The sequence below is a fragment of the Thamnophis sirtalis genome, unplaced genomic scaffold (assembly GCF_051295495.1).
Source record: "Thamnophis sirtalis isolate CommonGarterSnake01/CBP01778 unplaced genomic scaffold, rThaSir2_p1.2 scaffold_12, whole genome shotgun sequence".
Classification (NCBI taxonomy): domain Eukaryota; kingdom Metazoa; phylum Chordata; class Lepidosauria; order Squamata; family Natricidae; genus Thamnophis; species Thamnophis sirtalis.
Window position 1 is genome coordinate 40,391,254 of NW_028261392.1, and position 19,474 is coordinate 40,410,727.

At 35.8% G+C, this 19,474-nt stretch overlaps 1 protein-coding gene and 1 pseudogene across 3 annotated transcripts in view; one reads left to right on the forward strand and one right to left on the reverse strand.

Moving 5' to 3' along the window:
- PRKX (protein kinase cAMP-dependent X-linked catalytic subunit) overlaps window positions 1–19,474 on the reverse strand; it is a 115,892-nt gene that overhangs the window by 73,714 nt on the left and 22,704 nt on the right. The window contains exon 1 of one of the 3 annotated variants that reach the window (XM_087726793.1): window positions 6,646–7,734. The exons of 1 other annotated variant lie outside the window; for it this stretch is intronic. In XM_087726793.1, coding sequence (XP_087582919.1) covers window positions 6,646–6,832 — 187 coding nt within the window. In that variant the 5' untranslated portion in view covers window positions 6,833–7,734. Of the gene's footprint in view, window positions 1–6,645; window positions 7,735–19,474 lie in introns of those variants that run through there. One more of the 3 variants, XM_087726792.1, reaches the window with a different exon arrangement.
- Window positions 8,559–18,612, forward strand: LOC148043308 (E3 ubiquitin-protein ligase RNF114 pseudogene; annotated as a pseudogene).

Genomic DNA, 19,474 nt, shown 5'->3' on the forward strand with positions numbered 1-19,474 from the left:
TTTATTTTGAAGTTTAAGGCTTGGCAAAACTTTCAGTGAGTAAACATTGTAACAAGACCGTTCAACAGATTCATCACCATTTAACTTCCAAATAACAAAGTTAATGAAGGAGTAAAATTCTTCTATTGTGAAACCAAAACATTTGATAAGCTATCTCTTTTGTTTTGAATTCTTTTGAAGTCTTGTGAGGATTAGCAAAAAGTGTTCGTTATTACCGGAGAAACCAGCCTGCTCGGCGCCATTTTAAAAGCCTCTGAGTAAATAATTTTTCGGAGGAGAAAAAGAGAAGAAACTAAAATGTTGATAAGCAATTATTGTCCTCGCAGTAAACGGATTCAGCTCGTGATAAGATTAAATCAAACAAAACTTAGAGCAGAGTGGGAGAGACCTACTTTGTCCTGCACAAGGCAGTTTGAAGTTCCCAGCACGGACAGCCGTTCTGCCTTGGGCTCGCCCCCCTTTCCTTGCAAGCACAAAAGCTGCAAAAATCGAAGAGCATTTGCCAGCAAAACAGTTTCTTCTTTCCCTCTTGCCTGAAGGATAAGAAAACCTGATAAGACGTCAGATGGAAGATCCTCTAAACAGGTACGTAGCCAGGAATTCGGAGGCAGCTGATTTTTTGCTGCCTTCACCAGTAGGCTCCTCCCAGGAAGTCCCATTTACAAACTTCTTTATATCCAGAATTATACTGCTGATTATTCTGAATGTATTTTGTTAGCTGAAACAGTGAAGCTCTCAATAATATTGGACATATTCCAAGACACTTTGTTCAATCATATTTCAGACTGGCAACTATGAACTAATGATCTCTTTCAACCAGCTTAGTTCAATGCACAGGATTCCTATGGGGAAAAAATAAAGAGCAAGGAACAACCATGATGGCTGGTTGACATTTTGGAAGAAAAAATAAAATAAAATAAAACATTTAATATTTCTAAACATATCAAAGTGTTTAGTTTGTTATCTGAAAAAGTGCATTAAAAATTGACGTCCAAAATATACAGTATGTAAGAATTCATTTTCAATTAACCAATTCCTTTATTCTCCTTTTCTGCTGTAACTTTCAGCATAGAACAGTAATATATTCCAAAATGTTTCCTTCCACTGTGATATCTTATAAAGATGCAAAGTTTTTGTTTCAGCTTTAGAATAAAGACAATCATCCAATTCATATTTTAAAGATCTTTTGTTTAAAAAACTTTTATCACTAAATTTTTAAGATTCTTGCTTTTCACAGGAATGTTTATCTGACAATTGAATTTTATTTGTTAATAGTATTAGGTTATCAATGCTGCACAGATACCTAGAGTTAAAACCTAATAAAATCAATAGGCTATTAATAAATTGTCTCAAGAATTTCTTGATGGAAACTTTGTAACATTATCACAACAGCAGCAACAGAAGTAACATTACAGGTAAACTTCCATACTTCACAATTTGTGGTTATCAATAACAATCATGTGTTTTAAAGCACAGCTTTTTGATTATCTACCATCAGATTACCTTGAATCTTACCATAGTAATAGATACAATAGAATTTAAACAGATTTTAAAGCACAACATCTTTTATATTCAGTTCAGAGTTTTGCTTTCTAGGAACCATAAGCAAAATTTCTGGACAAAAATCCCAAGCACAGAAGACATGGGTTTTTTTCTTTGATTTAATAAATTAAGTATCTTGGAGGATACTTAATTGCTTGTTTATTATATTTATTTACTAATTAATTATTACTAATATGAATTATTAAATGAATATACTCTTGGCATATGCAATATAGAATTAAAGAAACAAATTTCTTAAAAGAAACTCAAAACCATTACTGCACCCAAAATGCATTACATATAATTCTTTTTGATCAAGAGCACAAATGTATATTAATATATATTTCATTCTGTGAATTGAGGATTGTACATTAATTGTTAAAAGTGATTGTCACTCAAATGACAGTTAAATGGCTATAACATATATAAGAAAAATATGTTGTGTTAAAAATATGTTGTGTTAAAAATAATGGCACAGTGAATATATATATATATATATATATATATATATATATATATATATATATATATATATATATATAGTTATATAGTTATATAGTTATATAGTTAGTTATATAGTTATATAGTTATATAGTTATATAGTTATATAGTTATATAGTTATATAGTTATATAGTTATATAGTTATATAGTTATATAGTTATATAGTTATATAGTTATATAGTTATATAGTTATATAGTTATATAGTTATATAGTTAGTTATATAGTTATATAGTTATATAGTTATATAGTTATATAGTTATATAGTTATATAGTTATATAGTTATATAGTTATATAGTTATATAGTTATATAGTTATATAGTTATATAGTTATATAGTTATATAGTTATATAGTTATATAGTTATATAGTTATAGTTATAGTTATAGTTTTATATATATATATATATATATATATATATATATATATATATATATATATATATATATATAGTTATATAGTTATATAGTTATATAGTTATATATAGTTATATAGTTATATAGTTATATAGTTATATAGTTATATATAGTTATATAGTTATATAGTTATATAGTTATATAGTTATATAGTTATATAGTTATATATATATATATATAGTTATATATATAGTTATATATATAGTTATATATAACTATATATATATATATTTAGTGTCACAACCCCTGGTATGCCCCAATTATGGGAGGAAGCTAACTGCTTCCATTCTCTGTCCATCGGCTCGTCACAAGAGACCATCCAGACAGAAAGCCCAATATTTTACTGTTGCCTTTGTTACATTTGTGTTATATTTGTGCTGATAAATAAATAAAGGGAGACTAGTATAGATCTATTTCAAGATCTATGATGAGAGCTAAATAGCTTGAAATAGATCTATACTAGTCTCCCTTTATTTATTTATCAGCACAAATATAACACACACACACAAACACACACACACACACACATATGTGTGTGTGTATGTATGTATATATATATATATATATATATATATATATGTGTGTGTGTGTGTGTGTGTGTGTGTGTGTGTGTGTGTGTGTTTATTTGTGCTGATGAATAAATATAAATATAAATATGCAATGAATCAATCTATTTTAAGCAAATATATACATTTAGAACAGGAATAGGAATTATCAACTTTTTCTTTGAAAGCGCTGAAAATTATAAAGGTCAGACATTTCCAAAATGGCAGAATGAGTGATTGGATTAGGAGTGCCAAACAATATCACTCAATGAAAAATAATTTAATTTTATTTCAACAATAAATATTATTTAAACACTGATATTATTTAAAACACTGTCTCCTTCAAAACCCTTTCTGTCTCCTTCAATAGACTTTCAGGCCTCTGCCAACAATATTTCTTTCAAGGAAGTTCTCAGTTTCACCTACAACAAAGATAAAACCCTGAGCCTAGGCCAGAGCTCAACTGAGACAAAATTTAACTGTTTGCCTGGGAAATGTTACTTTGATCACGTCCAGTGTTTATTATCTTTCTGTTCTTTTATCATGTTTCTGTACATTAAAGTGGACTTTATGTTCATATTACAACAGAGTCAAAAGTGATTCCCAGTATTAAGTTCTTAAAAACGAACATAAAACTACTTAGGGACTTAGCAAAACACTTTGCAAGAAATCAAATACTGAAAATAAAGATGGGGCTATATATTTCATATATATCTCTCAGCTTTGTATTTTTTTTCCAGGAGTTATCTTAAATTCCATGATCGGTAAAATGAGGACCCAGATTATTGAGGGCAAATATGCTGATTCTGTAAACCGCTTCGAAAGCACTATGAAGCAGTATATAAAATAGTAATTGGTAAGGATTCAATAAAGTCAAACAATTTTGGAGAATCCCATTCTGGAATAGAGTTCTATTACTATAACAAAAATGTGATTCATTTTTAACAGGATATGACTCCACAATAATTTTTACAAATTATTTATGAACAAGCTGTCAAATGAATCAGTGGTACATTTTGCCCCATTGAAAACATACAGAAAAATAAAGTAGAATAGAAAAATTCTACAATTTGAAGATTAAGTCTTCCTGTTTATTTCTCTGTCCATGTATACATGCATCTAAGAAGCTGCTTAGTAAATATTGTTAACATGTGCCACATATTTAATCCATTAATAAATAAGAAACAGGACATCCCTCTCATTCTCTGGCTTCTTTAGGATTAGGATTAGTCATAGTCCTATTAGCATATCTGAGCTATGATCACCAAGGTATGGATAACTATCACTACACCCACTTGTAGGCAGTACTAGCAGGTGCAGATGAAATCAGCACATGTAAACCAGCTTCAAATTAAGGCAAGTCCAGGGCATTATCCTAAAAAAAACCCAATGATATTACATATTCAAACTGACTACATAAAGAGAAGAATTTCTTACTTCCAACTGAATCAGGGTTACAAGATACTAGACTATGGATGAAAATATTTGTAAGGTAATTGTTTTGTAGGCAGAAAGAGGAGAGATGGAGAAATCAGTTCCTTCTATGCTGATATTATTAGAAACCTGTATATATGTTCCTGTATGTTCCTTCTCAAGACAAACAAATTAGTTATTAATATAAGGCTGATTTGTATAACAAATGTGCAAAAATATCAATCAACACTAAACAAGTTGGATGTATCACCAAACTATATCCAGTAAATATAACCAATAAATACAAACATTTCTATTCATAACTGGAAGTCTACAATGGAATTTCTAACAGTGAATTCCAAACTGATAAACATCTGAATCTGGGTGCAGATTCAGTGCATTTAACAAAAAAGTTTATTTTCATAAGAGCCTTTCCAGTACATATTTTACCTTAGATTTATTTACTGTTGTATGGCAACGTTTTCATGCTTTCTGTTTCCTCTTTTCATTACACCCCAAATTTGCTAACACTATTTATGCAGATTGCAAGTAAACATCTGTCAAGAGATGAAAGTTGGGAAAGGCTATGTACAAATAAAAGACCTACTACTGTCACTAGATCTATTTCAAATTTCATGCATTATCTGCATTTTGAAAGGAATGTAGGATATATTCCAGCTTATTATGTGAGCAATGCTTAAGTGCTGAAGACACATTGAAACTTGAGCAGCTGAACGGAAGAACACACCCACAGTTGCAAACAGTGTTTAATATTAACAGGATCTAGGATGGAATTTATGGACATTCTGTAAAAACATTTACAGGTAGTTCTCAACTTATGACAGCAATTGTGAGCTGAATGTGTGTTGCTAAGAAAGGTGGTTATTTAACTGAGACACACCTGTTTTAGTGACTTTTTTGCCACAGTTGTTAAGCAAATCACTGCAACTAAATGAACATGCATTCCTTAAGTGAATCCCACTCCCCCTCATTGACTTTGCTTGTCAGTAGTCAGCTGGGTGATCACATTGGGATGCTGCAACTTTTGTAAATTCAAACTGGCTGCCAATTTTGATCATGTGACCATGACAATGCTGTGATGGTTGTTAAGTGTGAGGATTGATTGTAAGTGCAACTGATTGTAAATCATTTTCTTCCATTTTCAAATGGTCACTAAACAAATGATTAAGTAGTGGACTACCTGTATTCCATATTCTTCACGTATTCTGGAAGCTCTCTGAATGTATTATAACTTAACACAACTACTTCATATACAATGTTTGGAAAACCATCTAAATTCTCTACAGCATAAAGCTATGATTAATGTAACTACTTGTGTTGGGCTGAACCCCCACGGATATTGCTAGGACTCAAAATAAAAAGGTGTGTAAATTATTTTTGTTAATCCAATTTATATAACCACTCATCTCCCCCAAAGGGGACTCTGGGTGGCGCATAACAATTAAAACTTTAAAGGCTGAAAACACAGCAATTTTTTGTAGTGTCAGATAAACAGAACTGCACACTGTTTACAAACTGGTTTAAATTTATGCGAACACGGAGAGATGGAATCAGAATCATTTATTTACATAAAGAAAGAGAGAGATTATCAGACTTGTTTCATATTGTGCTTAGAAGTTCTGAAAGTACAGTGAGAACTGCTAGCTTTTCAACTGACATCAGTAAAACTCACTCCACTTTGCCCGATAAAAACCAGTTGCAAGAACCTACCTGGATCAAAATAGAGGAAGAAGTGACACTTAAGCAAAAGAAAACCTAGATGTCAAAAAGCAATTGCTGCCAGGAGTGCCGGAGAGATAGGAAAGTTGACAAACCAAACGAAGAGTGAGACTGCATTTTCACAGGGATGGCACAGCTGGCAACATCCTTTGGGGCTGTGCCCAGGGGAAGAAGAGCACTGACAACAAGCTCTCCTGTTGCCTTGACTCTCAGTTCATGACTTCCAAGCCGAAAGGACGCCCCACGACTCTCTTGCACCACACCTGCTCAACAGAGTGCAGCCTCCTGAACTGAGAAGCCTCGACCCTCCTTGACCCGCAGGGGAAAGAAGGGGGGGGGGAATTCCCTTTCAAGTCAGCCAAGTCTCGCCAACCGAGTGGGTGGTCACGGAGCGGCGCGCGCAAAGGGGCTTTGGGAAGGGGGAGGCTAGACTACGTTCCACTCCCGCGTTCTTTGTTTTTCATTGGCTATAAGGCCAGCCTTACTCACCCACAGTAGCCAAGGTCTCCAGGTCTTCAAGTCTATGAGCGGGGGAATCCGAGGCCGGCGGCGCGGGAGAGCCTCGGCTAGCTGGACCCGAAGAACAAATGGGTTGGGGTTCGCCGGTCCCTGCCGCCTCGCAGCCCATAGGACTTCTGGCTCCTACTTTAGCCCGCACGGCGCTCAAAGTCTCCATAGGTGGGGAAGAGAGGTAGTAAAGGTCCTCCTGTCAGGGCAAACTTGGAAGTCTTCGGAGGCGGCCTAGCCTCTTTCTCCTTTCAGGAGCTGCAGAGGTCCCGAGCCGGGGCTACTCCTTGGTTCCGTTTCTCAGCAGAATGGCTGTCGGCGCTCCGCATCGCGCCAGAGCGCAGCTTCTTCCTGCGGGGCTTCTGCTTGCTCTGGGTGTAAGTCAGCGCCCGGGCGCGTCTCGCGGGCAAGGTCGCCGACGCTGCTGGCTTCGCTCCTCTCGCGCTTCCCGCCGGCGCCTCAATGCAGACAATGGGCTTGCCGGGAGGACGCCGAGTCTCATTCGCCAGTCAGCCGGTTGCACGCGGGGACGAAAGGGGCGGGGTTTGGCTCCCTGCAGCTGCGGCAAGAACCCTGGAGTGGGCGGGGAGAAGAGCGGCCCGAGGAAGAAGAGGGGTCGGGAGGGGCTGCCCGCCGGTCGGAGCCCTCAGAACTCATTGGTGGTGGTGGTGGTGGTGGTGGTTGTGATGGGCGGAAGATGCTCGCATTTCTTGGAAAGTCGTAGGCAATGGAACTGCTTCACCTGGGCGTAAAGGAGTTGCGTGCGAACCAGAGGAAGCGCTGCTGTTCGCAGAGAACCACGAGCTGACGCAACAGCTTTTGGTATTCAAGGAAGCGCCCTCTGGGGTCATTTCCTCTGTATATATACATATGAGATAGCTAATATTGCAAGAAGACAAAAAAAGGTACAAGAAAGTAGGAATAAAGGGAAAGATATTTAAAAAAGGATATAGGTATAAATAAGTGGCTTCTGATATCATTTACAGCAACTATGTCCAATTATGTTTTAAGGTCTCTCTAAAGTTACATCGTAGTTTTCTTGTTATGATCTATCTACCTAACCATAAAAAAATAAATTGTTTAATTTTTTAAAAACTCAAAGTCCATAATAGCAATAGCAATAGCAGCAATAGCAGTAGACTTATATACCGCTTCATAGGCCTTTCAGGCCTCTCTAAGCGGTTTACAGAGAGTCAGCATATTGCCCCCAACAATCTGGGTCCTCATTTTACCCACCTCGGAAGGATGGAAGGCTGAGTCAACCCTGAGCCGGTGAGATTTGAACCGCTGACCTGCTGATCTAGCAGTAGCCTGCAGTGCTGCATTTAACCACTGCGCCACCTGGTCTCTCTCTCAGGTCATTTCTAAGTCCCTCCTTGGCTCCCTTTGTACCGAAACTTGATTTTCTGTTTCTGATGGGTTTCTCCTTCTAACTTCACTTTTACAGAATCTCTCTTAGGTGCATTTATTGAAATGAATAGCACCAGGGCGCAAAGGGCTGGCTAGACAGAATCTCCACCTTTCTGTCAGATGGATGATCAAAACTGTATTAATCTGCATAAAGTAACACTGGATAGCTGAATTGGATATCCAGTTATGAGGTGACTGCCATACCCCATAGAATTTTACCTATACTTTACCTATAATTACAGGGATTCTGTATATACTGTGTTTACTGCTCTTCTGTGTTATGTTCTCATACTCTAAATAATAACCATATTAAGAAAAAACTTTGATAAATGAAGCTGGTACAGTGATGGGCTGCTACAGATTCTCCTGGCTTCAGGAGAACTCTTCGCTAATGTTATGGCAAGTTCAGAGAACCTCCAAATCCCATCCCTGGTTGGCCCCTCCCATCCCTCCCCTCCCAGAAGTCTCCACATGGCCCTTTTTGGATGCGAGGTAAGTGCAGGGACCATGCAAAGGTTTGGGGACAGGGAAAAACGGGCCTCCCAGAAGTTCCAGAGGGCTTCCAGAGCCTGGGGAAGGCGAAAACTCCCACCCCACCGTGGTGCAGCAGGCCGACTAGGCCCTGCCCACCATGGCCATGCCTACCCTGCAACTGGGCAGAGAACCCGTTGCTGAAATTTTTGAAACCCACTGGTAGTTGTTTAAAAGCATAAGAAGTTTGGAATTGGGTTTATTTAGAGAGCGAAAAAGATCGGATACAAAGAAAACTCTTTTTGGTAAAATGACTGCTTTAAATACTTTTCTCCTTGGTATATTAGTTAACTTGACATAATAGACTTAGCTAAAACAAATTGCCTTACTGTCTTAAGATATGTAATCACAGGTATTTTCTTCATAGTATGATTCAACACACTATGTCATAGAATGATACAGGAACTCTGATTTAATGCATATTTTGAAACTTTTAAAGGTTGTGTTTCACAGTGCAATTTTATTTGATTATGGTTTTAGAGTGCTTTGTCATCTGCAATGAAATTTTATTTGGAAGAGCGGCTTATAAAGTCTTAGAGGTATGTAAAATGCTCAGAAACAAAAATGGACCAAGAGATCTAATTACACTAACTCACTGAAAATATCCTGTGTACATTTCCTCAAAAATGTAATGACTCCAGTGTAACAACATACATTTATATAAATGTAAAAATAAGTATTTACAGTATATAAATAAGCACTCAAGTATTTACTAAATGTTAAAGTAAATACTAAGTTTGCCACAATATTGTCTTCTGGGTATATTCAAGATGCTGGTCATTGTCTCTAAAGCCTCACATGGTATGAAACCATCAGGAATTGCCTGTTTTTCATAGTGATAAATAGTGACCTGTTCCTTGGAGCTGCATCCCCCAGAAATTGATATGGTCTGTACCTAACCTGTCCCTGACAATATTTTTTTAATTGACTTTTCTTCCATACTTAGTGATAGAGTAAAAAGCTCTTTTAAATCATGGAGTCATATGAAAGCATAGCATGTTGTCCATTAGATAATAGTTGATTTTATATAAGGCTATTTTTGTGAAATGTCTGAGAGACATGTTGCAGATTGTGGCCTGGAAAGGCTAAATATTGAAAATTTAAGCAGTGCTGGAATAGAGTGATATATATTTGTTAGAGCAGTCCACTCAGTCTTTGCCATATTTAGAATCAAGATTTTACTTGGGAAACTTTACATAGGACATATTGATATGAGTTCTACTTCCTTCTGCTACCTAAATAATTTATAACAGACTTGTTCATTGTCTTATTCTTAATATTTGTGACATTGCCACATTGTGACATAGTGAGTAGTCTCCTGCCACTAGAAGTTTCCAAAGAGTTAATCAGTTCTTCATGGATGCTACTGGTTGTTTAGAGTAACGGAAAATTCATTTCCTAGGGGAAAAAAATAGTTGTCTTCTCTTCAGTCCACGTTTTTAATATCTGTCACATGCATATGTCATTTGCAAAACAACCAACAAATGACAAAACTTGAATCATAATTAAACTACTTAGCTATTCAGATATCATTGTTTTGGATATTCCTGTTGATGGATGTGAAAGATGCATTATATGCCATGAATTATGCAGTCAACTACTTTTTACAGTGACTATAACTTGTTTTATGTCACAATAGTAGTGAAAAAAGACAAGGGGCATTCTTCATTCTACTGTTTTCATATCAGTCGAGTAACCAAAATACTTTTGTTTGTCCCTTTTTCATAGAGAGAGAGAGAGAGAGAGAGAGAGAGAAAGAGAGAGAGAGAGTTATCTCATGTTCTATAGGTCCATCCAATGAGCCAGAATTATTTTTTTCTTTTATAATAAAATAGTGTTAGGAGAAATTACTAAACAATAAATAGACCCAAAAGCGGAAGTATTCCTATTAGGTATATTAAGAGGAAACTATAGTAAAAAAATCAATATATCATATTACACATAATAACAACACAACGCAGAAAACTGGAAAAACTATAGTACCCCCTCTGAAGAAATGGTGATTTAAAAAGTGTTAGAATGTGCGGACATGGATAGGCTAACAATGGAAATAAAAGAAAGAGGAGAAATGGAATATTATCTGATTTGGGACACATGGTATAACTGGTTAGAGAATAGAAGCAAAGAATAAGAATGTAAAGATGTAAATTAAGAAGTGACAAAAAGGGATGTGTGTGTGTGTGTGTAACCAAATAGTGTAACATTGTATAGAATAAAAGGAAAGAGGAAGAACAAGGAAAACAATTTGTATGTACTTAGGAGATATAATGATATCAGAGCTCTGTAAAAATTGAAACTGTGATATAAAATGAAGAAAACTGTTTAATAAAAACTATTTAAGTAAACCAGTGCATATTAATAGAGCAATTTGATAGAACTGGGAAAACCTTTATAGGTTCAAGTAACAATACCAACTGTATTTAAGTTGGTACATATTTTCTCATGTTCTATAGGTCCATCCAGTGAGCCAGAGTTATGTAACTATTTTTTCCCTTTTATAATAAAATAGTATTAGGAGAATTTTTGTCACAATCAATGCAAAGTCTCTATAGAAAGCCTCATCATCTCCCTGTTAAGAAAAATCAGTTTTATTCTAAGTTTCCTAATTTCTTTTTCCAGAGACTTTCAGATCCAATGTAGACCCTGATGGTGATGATGATAATAATAGTTAAAATGTCTTAGGCCTTAGTAAAGAAAATATTTTTTAGTTGCCTAAGCGACTTGCATTCTAATGCAGCAGTGTGATAATGCAAATGTCCCTAAATATTTGAAGATGCCTCTCACCTTAGTAATTAACTTAATTACCTAATGAGCGAAGTACATTTATAGGTAGTGACAGAATAGAATCAAAATGTCAGCAAGAAACTTAAAAGGAAGTAGTGTTGAATTACAATACAGGACACATGTGAAATAAGTAAACAACTTGTTTCAAATTCAGACATAAATCAAACAGGAAGACATGCTTCGTTCTTTAGTGAGATTATAATCAAAAGCACATGTATTTATTTAACTATGATAACCACTTTTATTTATAGATTAACTTGCACTATTATTCCTGTATGCATAATTCCAGGAATATATGGGGTCAAAGGTAGCTTTAAGAATAATTTGTTATTTGTTATTGACTTCCTGGGCGGGATCTTGCTGATGGTAGCAGCTTAACAGAGCTGTTCCCGAGTTCCTGGTCGCGTTATCTGTTTAGATGATCGTCTATCAGACATCTGACAGGTACCTTATCCTTCAGGCAAGAAGGGAAGGAGAGAGGTCCAGCTGGGCAAAGTGCCCTTTTGATCTTTGCAGTTTTTCTGTCTGCAAAGAGAGGGGGGCAGCCGAAGCAGAATCATCTCCGTGCCGGAATCTCCAGCTGCTTTTTGCAGCTCGAAGTAAGAATCCTCCCACTTAGAACAATATTTGAACTATTTGATTTTAATACAAACAGAGTTCGTATGCGAGAACTTCATTTGTTTATTTAAATCCTAGCTTCATTTTTACAAGATCTTCCTTCGTTAATTTTGCTTTTAAAATGGCGATGATGAATTCTCCGTAACAATGTTTACCTTTCTAATCTTCTTGTGAAGAACAGCTATAAAACTTCAAAGGAAGGGAGTGAATCATCACTTTGCCTCATAGCTGGCACTTTATAAGACTGTCTTTTATCAATCTTGCTAATATATATCTCTAATATAGAGAAGCTTAAAATGGCGATGAATATGCTGAATTGTCTCGTTACGATGCTTATTTACTGAAACTTCTTATAAAGTTAGAACGAGCCTCAAAACTCCAAAATAAAGGGGGAGATTCAGTACCTCTTTCCTCAGCTGTACAGTGGGCCAGTAGAGTTTTATTAATTGCTTGAAGATAAAACTTGGAATGGCTTCAAAACCAAATCCTACTTTGAACCCCCCCCCCCCGAAGCACATCTCCAATACCTAGTACAAAGTCGCAGCCTCCGCTCTCCATGCCCCCTGCTGGCGATTTGCTAACGAAAGAATTATTCATGAGGGAAATGAGTGAGGTTATCAACACCCTGACAATTAAAGTGGAAGATAAACTTAAAGTCTTTAAAGAGGAGATAAAACAGGAGATAAAACAGAAAATAAAACAGGAGATAAAAGAACTTAAAGAGGAGCTGTATGATAAGATTGATGCCAGGGTTGTTAAGATTAAGGATGATATGCTGGGGCTGGTAACTGTACTGACAGAACATGTTTCTGGAATTGAAGATAGTCTAGAGGATCTTACTGAAGCTAATACCAACTTGACTGCGAAAACAGAGGTGGTGTAACAAAAAGTTGAAAATGCTGAGAAAGAAATTATTATGATACAGTACAGGCAAATGAAACTGGCATTAAGAGTAAGGGGGTTGCGTGAAGAGAAACAGGACAATTTGAAACAGATTCTTTCAGAAGCTTTTGACTGTCTGGTGGGAAGATCGGGGGCTAAGTTTGACTGGCAAATTGACAAAATTTACTGCGTTAATTTGTGGATTGCAAAGCAGAAGCAGCTTCCTCGAGACATTGTTATATATTTTGCTACAAGAGAGCTCAGAAACACAATATTGCAAGAGTCTTATAATACTAAGCTCCAAATTGGGGGTCACGATCTGACTGTTTTGAAAGAGATACCACCTCAAATGCTAAGAGCCAGGAGAGATTACGCTTTTTTAGTCGAAGAACTTAGAAACCGTCAGATACAGTACAGATGGGACGCACCATTTGGTATTATATTTACATTTGATAGGCAAAGATATCATCTCAACTCAGTATGGAAAGCTCGAGATTTTTACCATAATATTTTGATGGCTGGACATCCTGCATCATCTGGACCTGTAGAAAGACCACAAGAAGGACAGGACAGACAGCAAACTACACAACTACCAGATAAGATGGAGCATCTTTCTCCCCTAGAAGCGCAAGGTGTTATGGAACAAAGACCTAGCCGTATGATTACTAGACGAATGGAGAAACAAGCTAAAAGGCAACAACTTCAACAATCACCGGCCTTCGATTAAGGAGCTACAGCAACAAGTACAGAAGCAGTGGGAGGAGCTAGGCCAAAGATTAAACAGGCCATGCAGGAAGCTCTAAAAAAGCTTCAGGTAACCAAAGATGACAACTAAGATTTTAACATGGAATGTCAATGGATTGAATTCTCCACAGAAGAGAAAGAAAATATTTCACTATCTTAAACAGTTCAAGAATGACATAATTTGTTTGCAAGAAACTCATATCAAATCAACTGATCAAAAATATCTGATTAATTCAAAACTTGGTCAACATTTTGTAGCTTCTGCTATGGAAAAGAAAAATGGTATAGTTGTATACTTAAGAAAAGATATGAAAGCTGAATTAATTGAAGCAGATCCCTTTGGAAGATACATCGCGTTAGATCTAATCCTAGAAGGGAAAAAGACATTACTTTTGGGAATTTATGCCCCTAATCAACAGCAAGACGGATTCCATAGAAATCTTCATGCCAAATTAGTACAGTGGGACTATAGGTCTTGTATACTACTGGGTGACTGGAATGGGGTTATAGACACTAAGAGAGATAAGAAGATTTCTCGCCAAAACACCAAGATGCAAGCAAAGCTACCTAAATCCTTTTTTGATATGATGGATGACTTTGAACTGAGAGATATTTGGCAAGAAAGAAATGCAGAGGAATATGATTTCACTTTCTTTTCTGATAGACATCAATCCCTTTCTAGGATTGATTTCATACTAATCACTAATTATTTACTTTCTAGGGTGAAGAAGACAAAGATTGCGGCTAGGGTCCTTTCGGATCATAACTCAGTTTGGATGGAATTGGGAAGGGTGGTACAGGCAAGAAGGTCTTGGAGATTGAATGAAAACTTATTTAGATATGAAAAATATATCAATGATTGTAAAAAATTGTTAACCAAATACTTTGTTTTTAATATGAATAAGGGTACACCTATGGAATTCGTATGGGATGCAAGCAAAGCGTATATGAGAGGAGTACTGATAAATATAAATAAATCACATAGACATAAACAAGGGGTAAAACGAACAGAATTGGAAGAGGAAATTAAGAGGAAAGAGCTGGAGTTAACAATGAATCCAGGCGATACAAAGGTTAAGGAAGCAATCACCATATTAAAATCTCAATTTGACATGTTGATCTCCGACCAGGTAGCCACTAGTTTGTTATACGCTAAACACAATACTTTTTGTAACACAAATAAACCTGGCAGATAGTTAGCTTATCAGATTAGGAAAAAAAAGGAAAACTCGAAATATATCTAAACTGACTTACAGAGGGAAGGAGGTGTTTCAACAGGATGAGATTCAAAAGGTATTTCGGGAATTTTTTACAGAGTTGTATAAGGGGGATAAAATTAATGGTTTAGATATAGACAAATACTTAGACAAAGGTAAAATACCCTTAGTTAAAGAAGAGCACAGGCAAAAATTGAACCAACCAATAACCTCGGGGGAAATTTTACAGGTAATTAAGCAGTTAAAGTCAGGGAAGGCACCAGGTACAGATGGTTTGACAGCGGCTTACTATAAAAATTTACAGTCAGAAATGGTAGAACCTCTTAGAGAATTATTTAATAAGATTCAAACGGAAGGTAAGGTGCCTCCATCTTGGAAGACAGCGTTTATATCCTTGATACCCAAAGAAGATCAAGATACTACCCAACCAAAAAATTATAGACCTATCTCATTACTCAATGTAGATTATAAAATTTTTACTAAAATACTAGCAAATAGGTTAATGCTGGTTATTCAACAATTGATACACGCTGACCAAACAGGTTTTATACAAGGGAGACAGATGAAAAGTAATGTTAGATTAATTATTAATGCATTAGAATATTTGGGAAAGAACAACCAAATTTCTGCTGTGTTCATATTTTTGGATGTTGAGAAAGCCTTTGATCGAGTTAATTGGCAATTTCTGTTGAAGATATTGCAAAAAATGCAGATAGGAGATAGCTTTTTACAGTCAATTAAAGCAATATACCAACAGCAAACAGCTCAAATCATAGTCAATGGAAGCTTAACAGACTCTTTTCAAATTGGAAAAGGTACAAGACAGGGCTGTCCTTTGTCCCCACTATTGTTTATTATAACTTTGGAAGTATTGTTGAATAAAATAAAATATGGGGCTTGGATGGTCTAAAAGGAATTAAGATTAGGCAGCAAGAATACAGAGTGCGTGCTTTTGCGGATGATTTGGTCATAATATTGGAACAACCGCAGGAATCCAGTATGGTTTTAATGAATATGATTAATCAATATGGTCAAGTGTCTGGTTTTAAAATAAACTTAGGGAAAACAAAAATATTAGCTATAAATATGAATACTAAACAAAAGGAAGAATTAGGAGGAATGTTAGGATGTGATTTGTATGGGCAGGAAAGAAGCCGAGGGTAAAGCTGAAAATAATGCAAGATCCATGCGAGAGAGGAGGCTTGAAACTACCCAACCTAAAACTATATTATGATGCAGTGGTGCTATCTTTAATTAGTGATTGGATTCATTTAACTAATGATAGGATATTGAATATTGAGGGATATGATCTGGTATATGGTTGGCACGCCTACCTGTTATTCAACAAAAAACTGGACAAGAATTTTAAAAGTCATATTTTAAGAAATGCTTTACTGAGGGTCTGGAAAAAATATCAACATAAACTAAACAACAAGATACCCATGTGGGTAATTCCTAGACATGCAATTGAAAATATGAATATAGCACAAAAACAGGATAGAACTACTTATAGACAGCTCCTCATCTTGGAAAGGGGGGCACTACAACTAAAACCCTTAGAGGTATTGAAAGAGGAGAAGGCAATTCAAACATGGTTCCAATATGGGCAATTACAGGCCAGGTGGAAAACGGATCAAAAAATTGGTTTTATCCAAGTGGAGGATAATCTATTTAAACAATAAGAGACCAAAGTTTAATGCATATAAAGAGGATATATAATGTATTAATACAGATGGATTCGGAAACAGAACTAGTTAAAGATTGTATGGTAAAATGGGCTCAAAATATTGAAGAACCCATAATGTTGGATACATGGGAAAGAATTTGGGTAAGAAATGTGAAATTTACACAAGCTCAAAACCTGAGAGAAAATTTTTATAAGATGTTCTATAGATGGCATTTAGATCCTAAAAAGCTGGCTTCTATGTATCCAAATTTACAACCCAAATGTTGGAGATGTGGTTCTCTCGATGCTACATATTTTCATATATGGTGGACTTGCCAAAAAGTTAAGGCATTTTGGATAAAAATATGGTGGATTATGCAAAATATCTTTAAAAGAAGGATAAAGTTTACTCCTCAGTTATTTTTGCTAGGTATAAGTACTGACTTTACAGTGGTAGAGACTAACTTGATTCTGCACTTAATAACGGCAGCAAGACTGTTGGTGGCGCAATACTGGAAGAAGGAAGACCTGCCTACAACTCAAGAATGGACATTGAAAGTTACAAATTTAGCCGAGATGGCTAAAATATCAGCATATCTTAAAGATCACTTAAATGAGAGATATAAACAAGACTGGAAAAAATGGATTGACTATATACAAAACAAATACGGGACTAAGAAATTCCAGATAGCCTATGCTTAAGATCAGGAATGATTTAAATTGTTCAAAGTTAGCTTAGCAAGAAGAAGCTAAGATCAATGTAGAGATGTTATTAACTTTTTTTTATTTTTTTTTTCCCCCTCAATATACTTTAGACTGTGTTTGTTAAAAATCTATACCGTGTACGGGTTCTGGGAAGTCGGGGGGGGAGGAGGTGGGGGGTCAGGGGGGAGGGAGGGATATATATATTAGGTTAGACACGATGTGTTAGATCTCAATGTAATGTGACTTCACATGTATACTGTTTTTCTTTAATCTCTCTTTAAAAATAGGATAAGCCAAGTACATTGACATATAGTGGAAATACACCAAGGGGAGGAGGAGTGGGAAAGAAGAAAGATGGGCAGAGAGGGATGGGAGAGAGGGTGGGAGGGAAGGGGAGAAGGAAGGGGGGGAGTGGATCTGGAGAGAGGAGTGGTAGAGGGGGAGGGGAAGTAGGGTAGAGGGAGGGAGTTAGAAAATTGGAGGGGGTGGAAGAAAGAGGTGTATGGAGAGTGGAAGAAGTATATTGGGTTTCTATTTTCTGGGGTATTGTTGACAAGAGTAATTGCTGCAATTATTGTTTAATACTGTATGGTGTTGGCTATGCACAGTATACATGTGAGTGTATGAAAATGAAAAAATAAAAAATATTACTCAAAAAAAAAGAATAATTTGTTATTGTATTAAAATTTGCATTTTAATGGTAAAGATATATGTTCAGTCTTTGGATATTTCAAATATAATAGTTAAACTTCATTTTGGAGTTTGCTGTTAATTTAGGTTGGGCTGATGAGTTAAGAAACAGTCTACTTACTTTAAGTGCCTCACTTATCCAGTGTGCCTGGATATGTTTATATGTCCTGTGCAGGTATGAAGTCCTTGTGATCATATCTTTTGCATACCATGCATTCAGGAATGTCTTAAGTCCCAAAAGCCTCTTTGTGGAATGTGCTGCAGTACCATGTCTCATGGAAGGAAAACTCATGGATTTGGAAAAGCAAATTGACATGATCTATGTGGAATGGCTGCCTTTAAAGCATATATTTCTTAGTGGGAAAGTCACACAGCTACTTGTTCAAAATACCAGAATTACATAACAAAAAGTATAAAAAATATGACTAAAGAACTATTGCAGAGAACTAGGAATGTCCAAAACATTTCCTTATCCTTATAGTAGTGAAAAATACCTGGATGAAGAAGGTCTGGCAAAAAAAAAATCTGCAAATACTATCACAGCAACAATGCAAAATGAATGGCTTGCGCCTCTGTCCATCAATACCATTGGAAGATCCATCCTACAGAAATGCTAAATTCATGGAACATTTTTAGAGATGCTATGAATTTCCATATCCTTTTATGGACCAAATACTGTTGCTTTACTTGAATGATGTATGAACAAAGCAAAATACATTCCAAATTCTTGTATATCATAAAAATAAAAATATTACATATTTATGTGCTGGTTTTTATTATTTCTTTTTGGGGTTTATTGGTATTTTTGTGAGCCACCCAGAATTGTGTCCATAAGACAGTTGGACATGCAAGTCTTAAATAATAGTCATGTGTTTTGCGTTTAGGATTATAAGATGCAATATATGAGTTCTAAAATAATTGAATTGGTTTACTTTTGGGGTACTTCTAAGCCATCTTTTATTCTTGACATTTGAAGGATATTCAGAAGGCAATTGGAATTTCTTTTGAAATGTAGAAATAAAATATAGACTTCCAAATTGATTTTGAAAGTTTCAAACCCAATTGGGGCTTGGGACAGGATTTTACACAAAGCACTTTTTCCCCTGAATTGATTCAATTTATTGAATTATTTTATTAATTTGAATCAAATGAGGATTGAATTCTGTATCTTTACACATTTGTATAATGGCATTTTTTTGTTCTTGGTTTTAAGTTGACAGTTCCTAAAATACATTTCATCATTATTTCATTTAATATGTATGTAGTGATGTGGTGGCCTAGAGGTGAAGATGATCGCCTCCTACTTGGAAGGTTGAGAGTTTAAAGTTAGGTGACAGGAAGGACATCCAGCTAATAAACAATCAGCTCCATTCAGTCGCCTTGACTCCACTCCGGAGCAAGGGATTACAGGGTTGTAAAAAGAATACACACACACACACACACACACAAACACACACAAGTCTCCTGAATGTGTTTATCTGCCTTAATAAGTTATACTATCCTGAATAAATGACACAAGCTCAGTAAATTCTGATGCATCATAAAAACAGTCTTTGGTCTATAA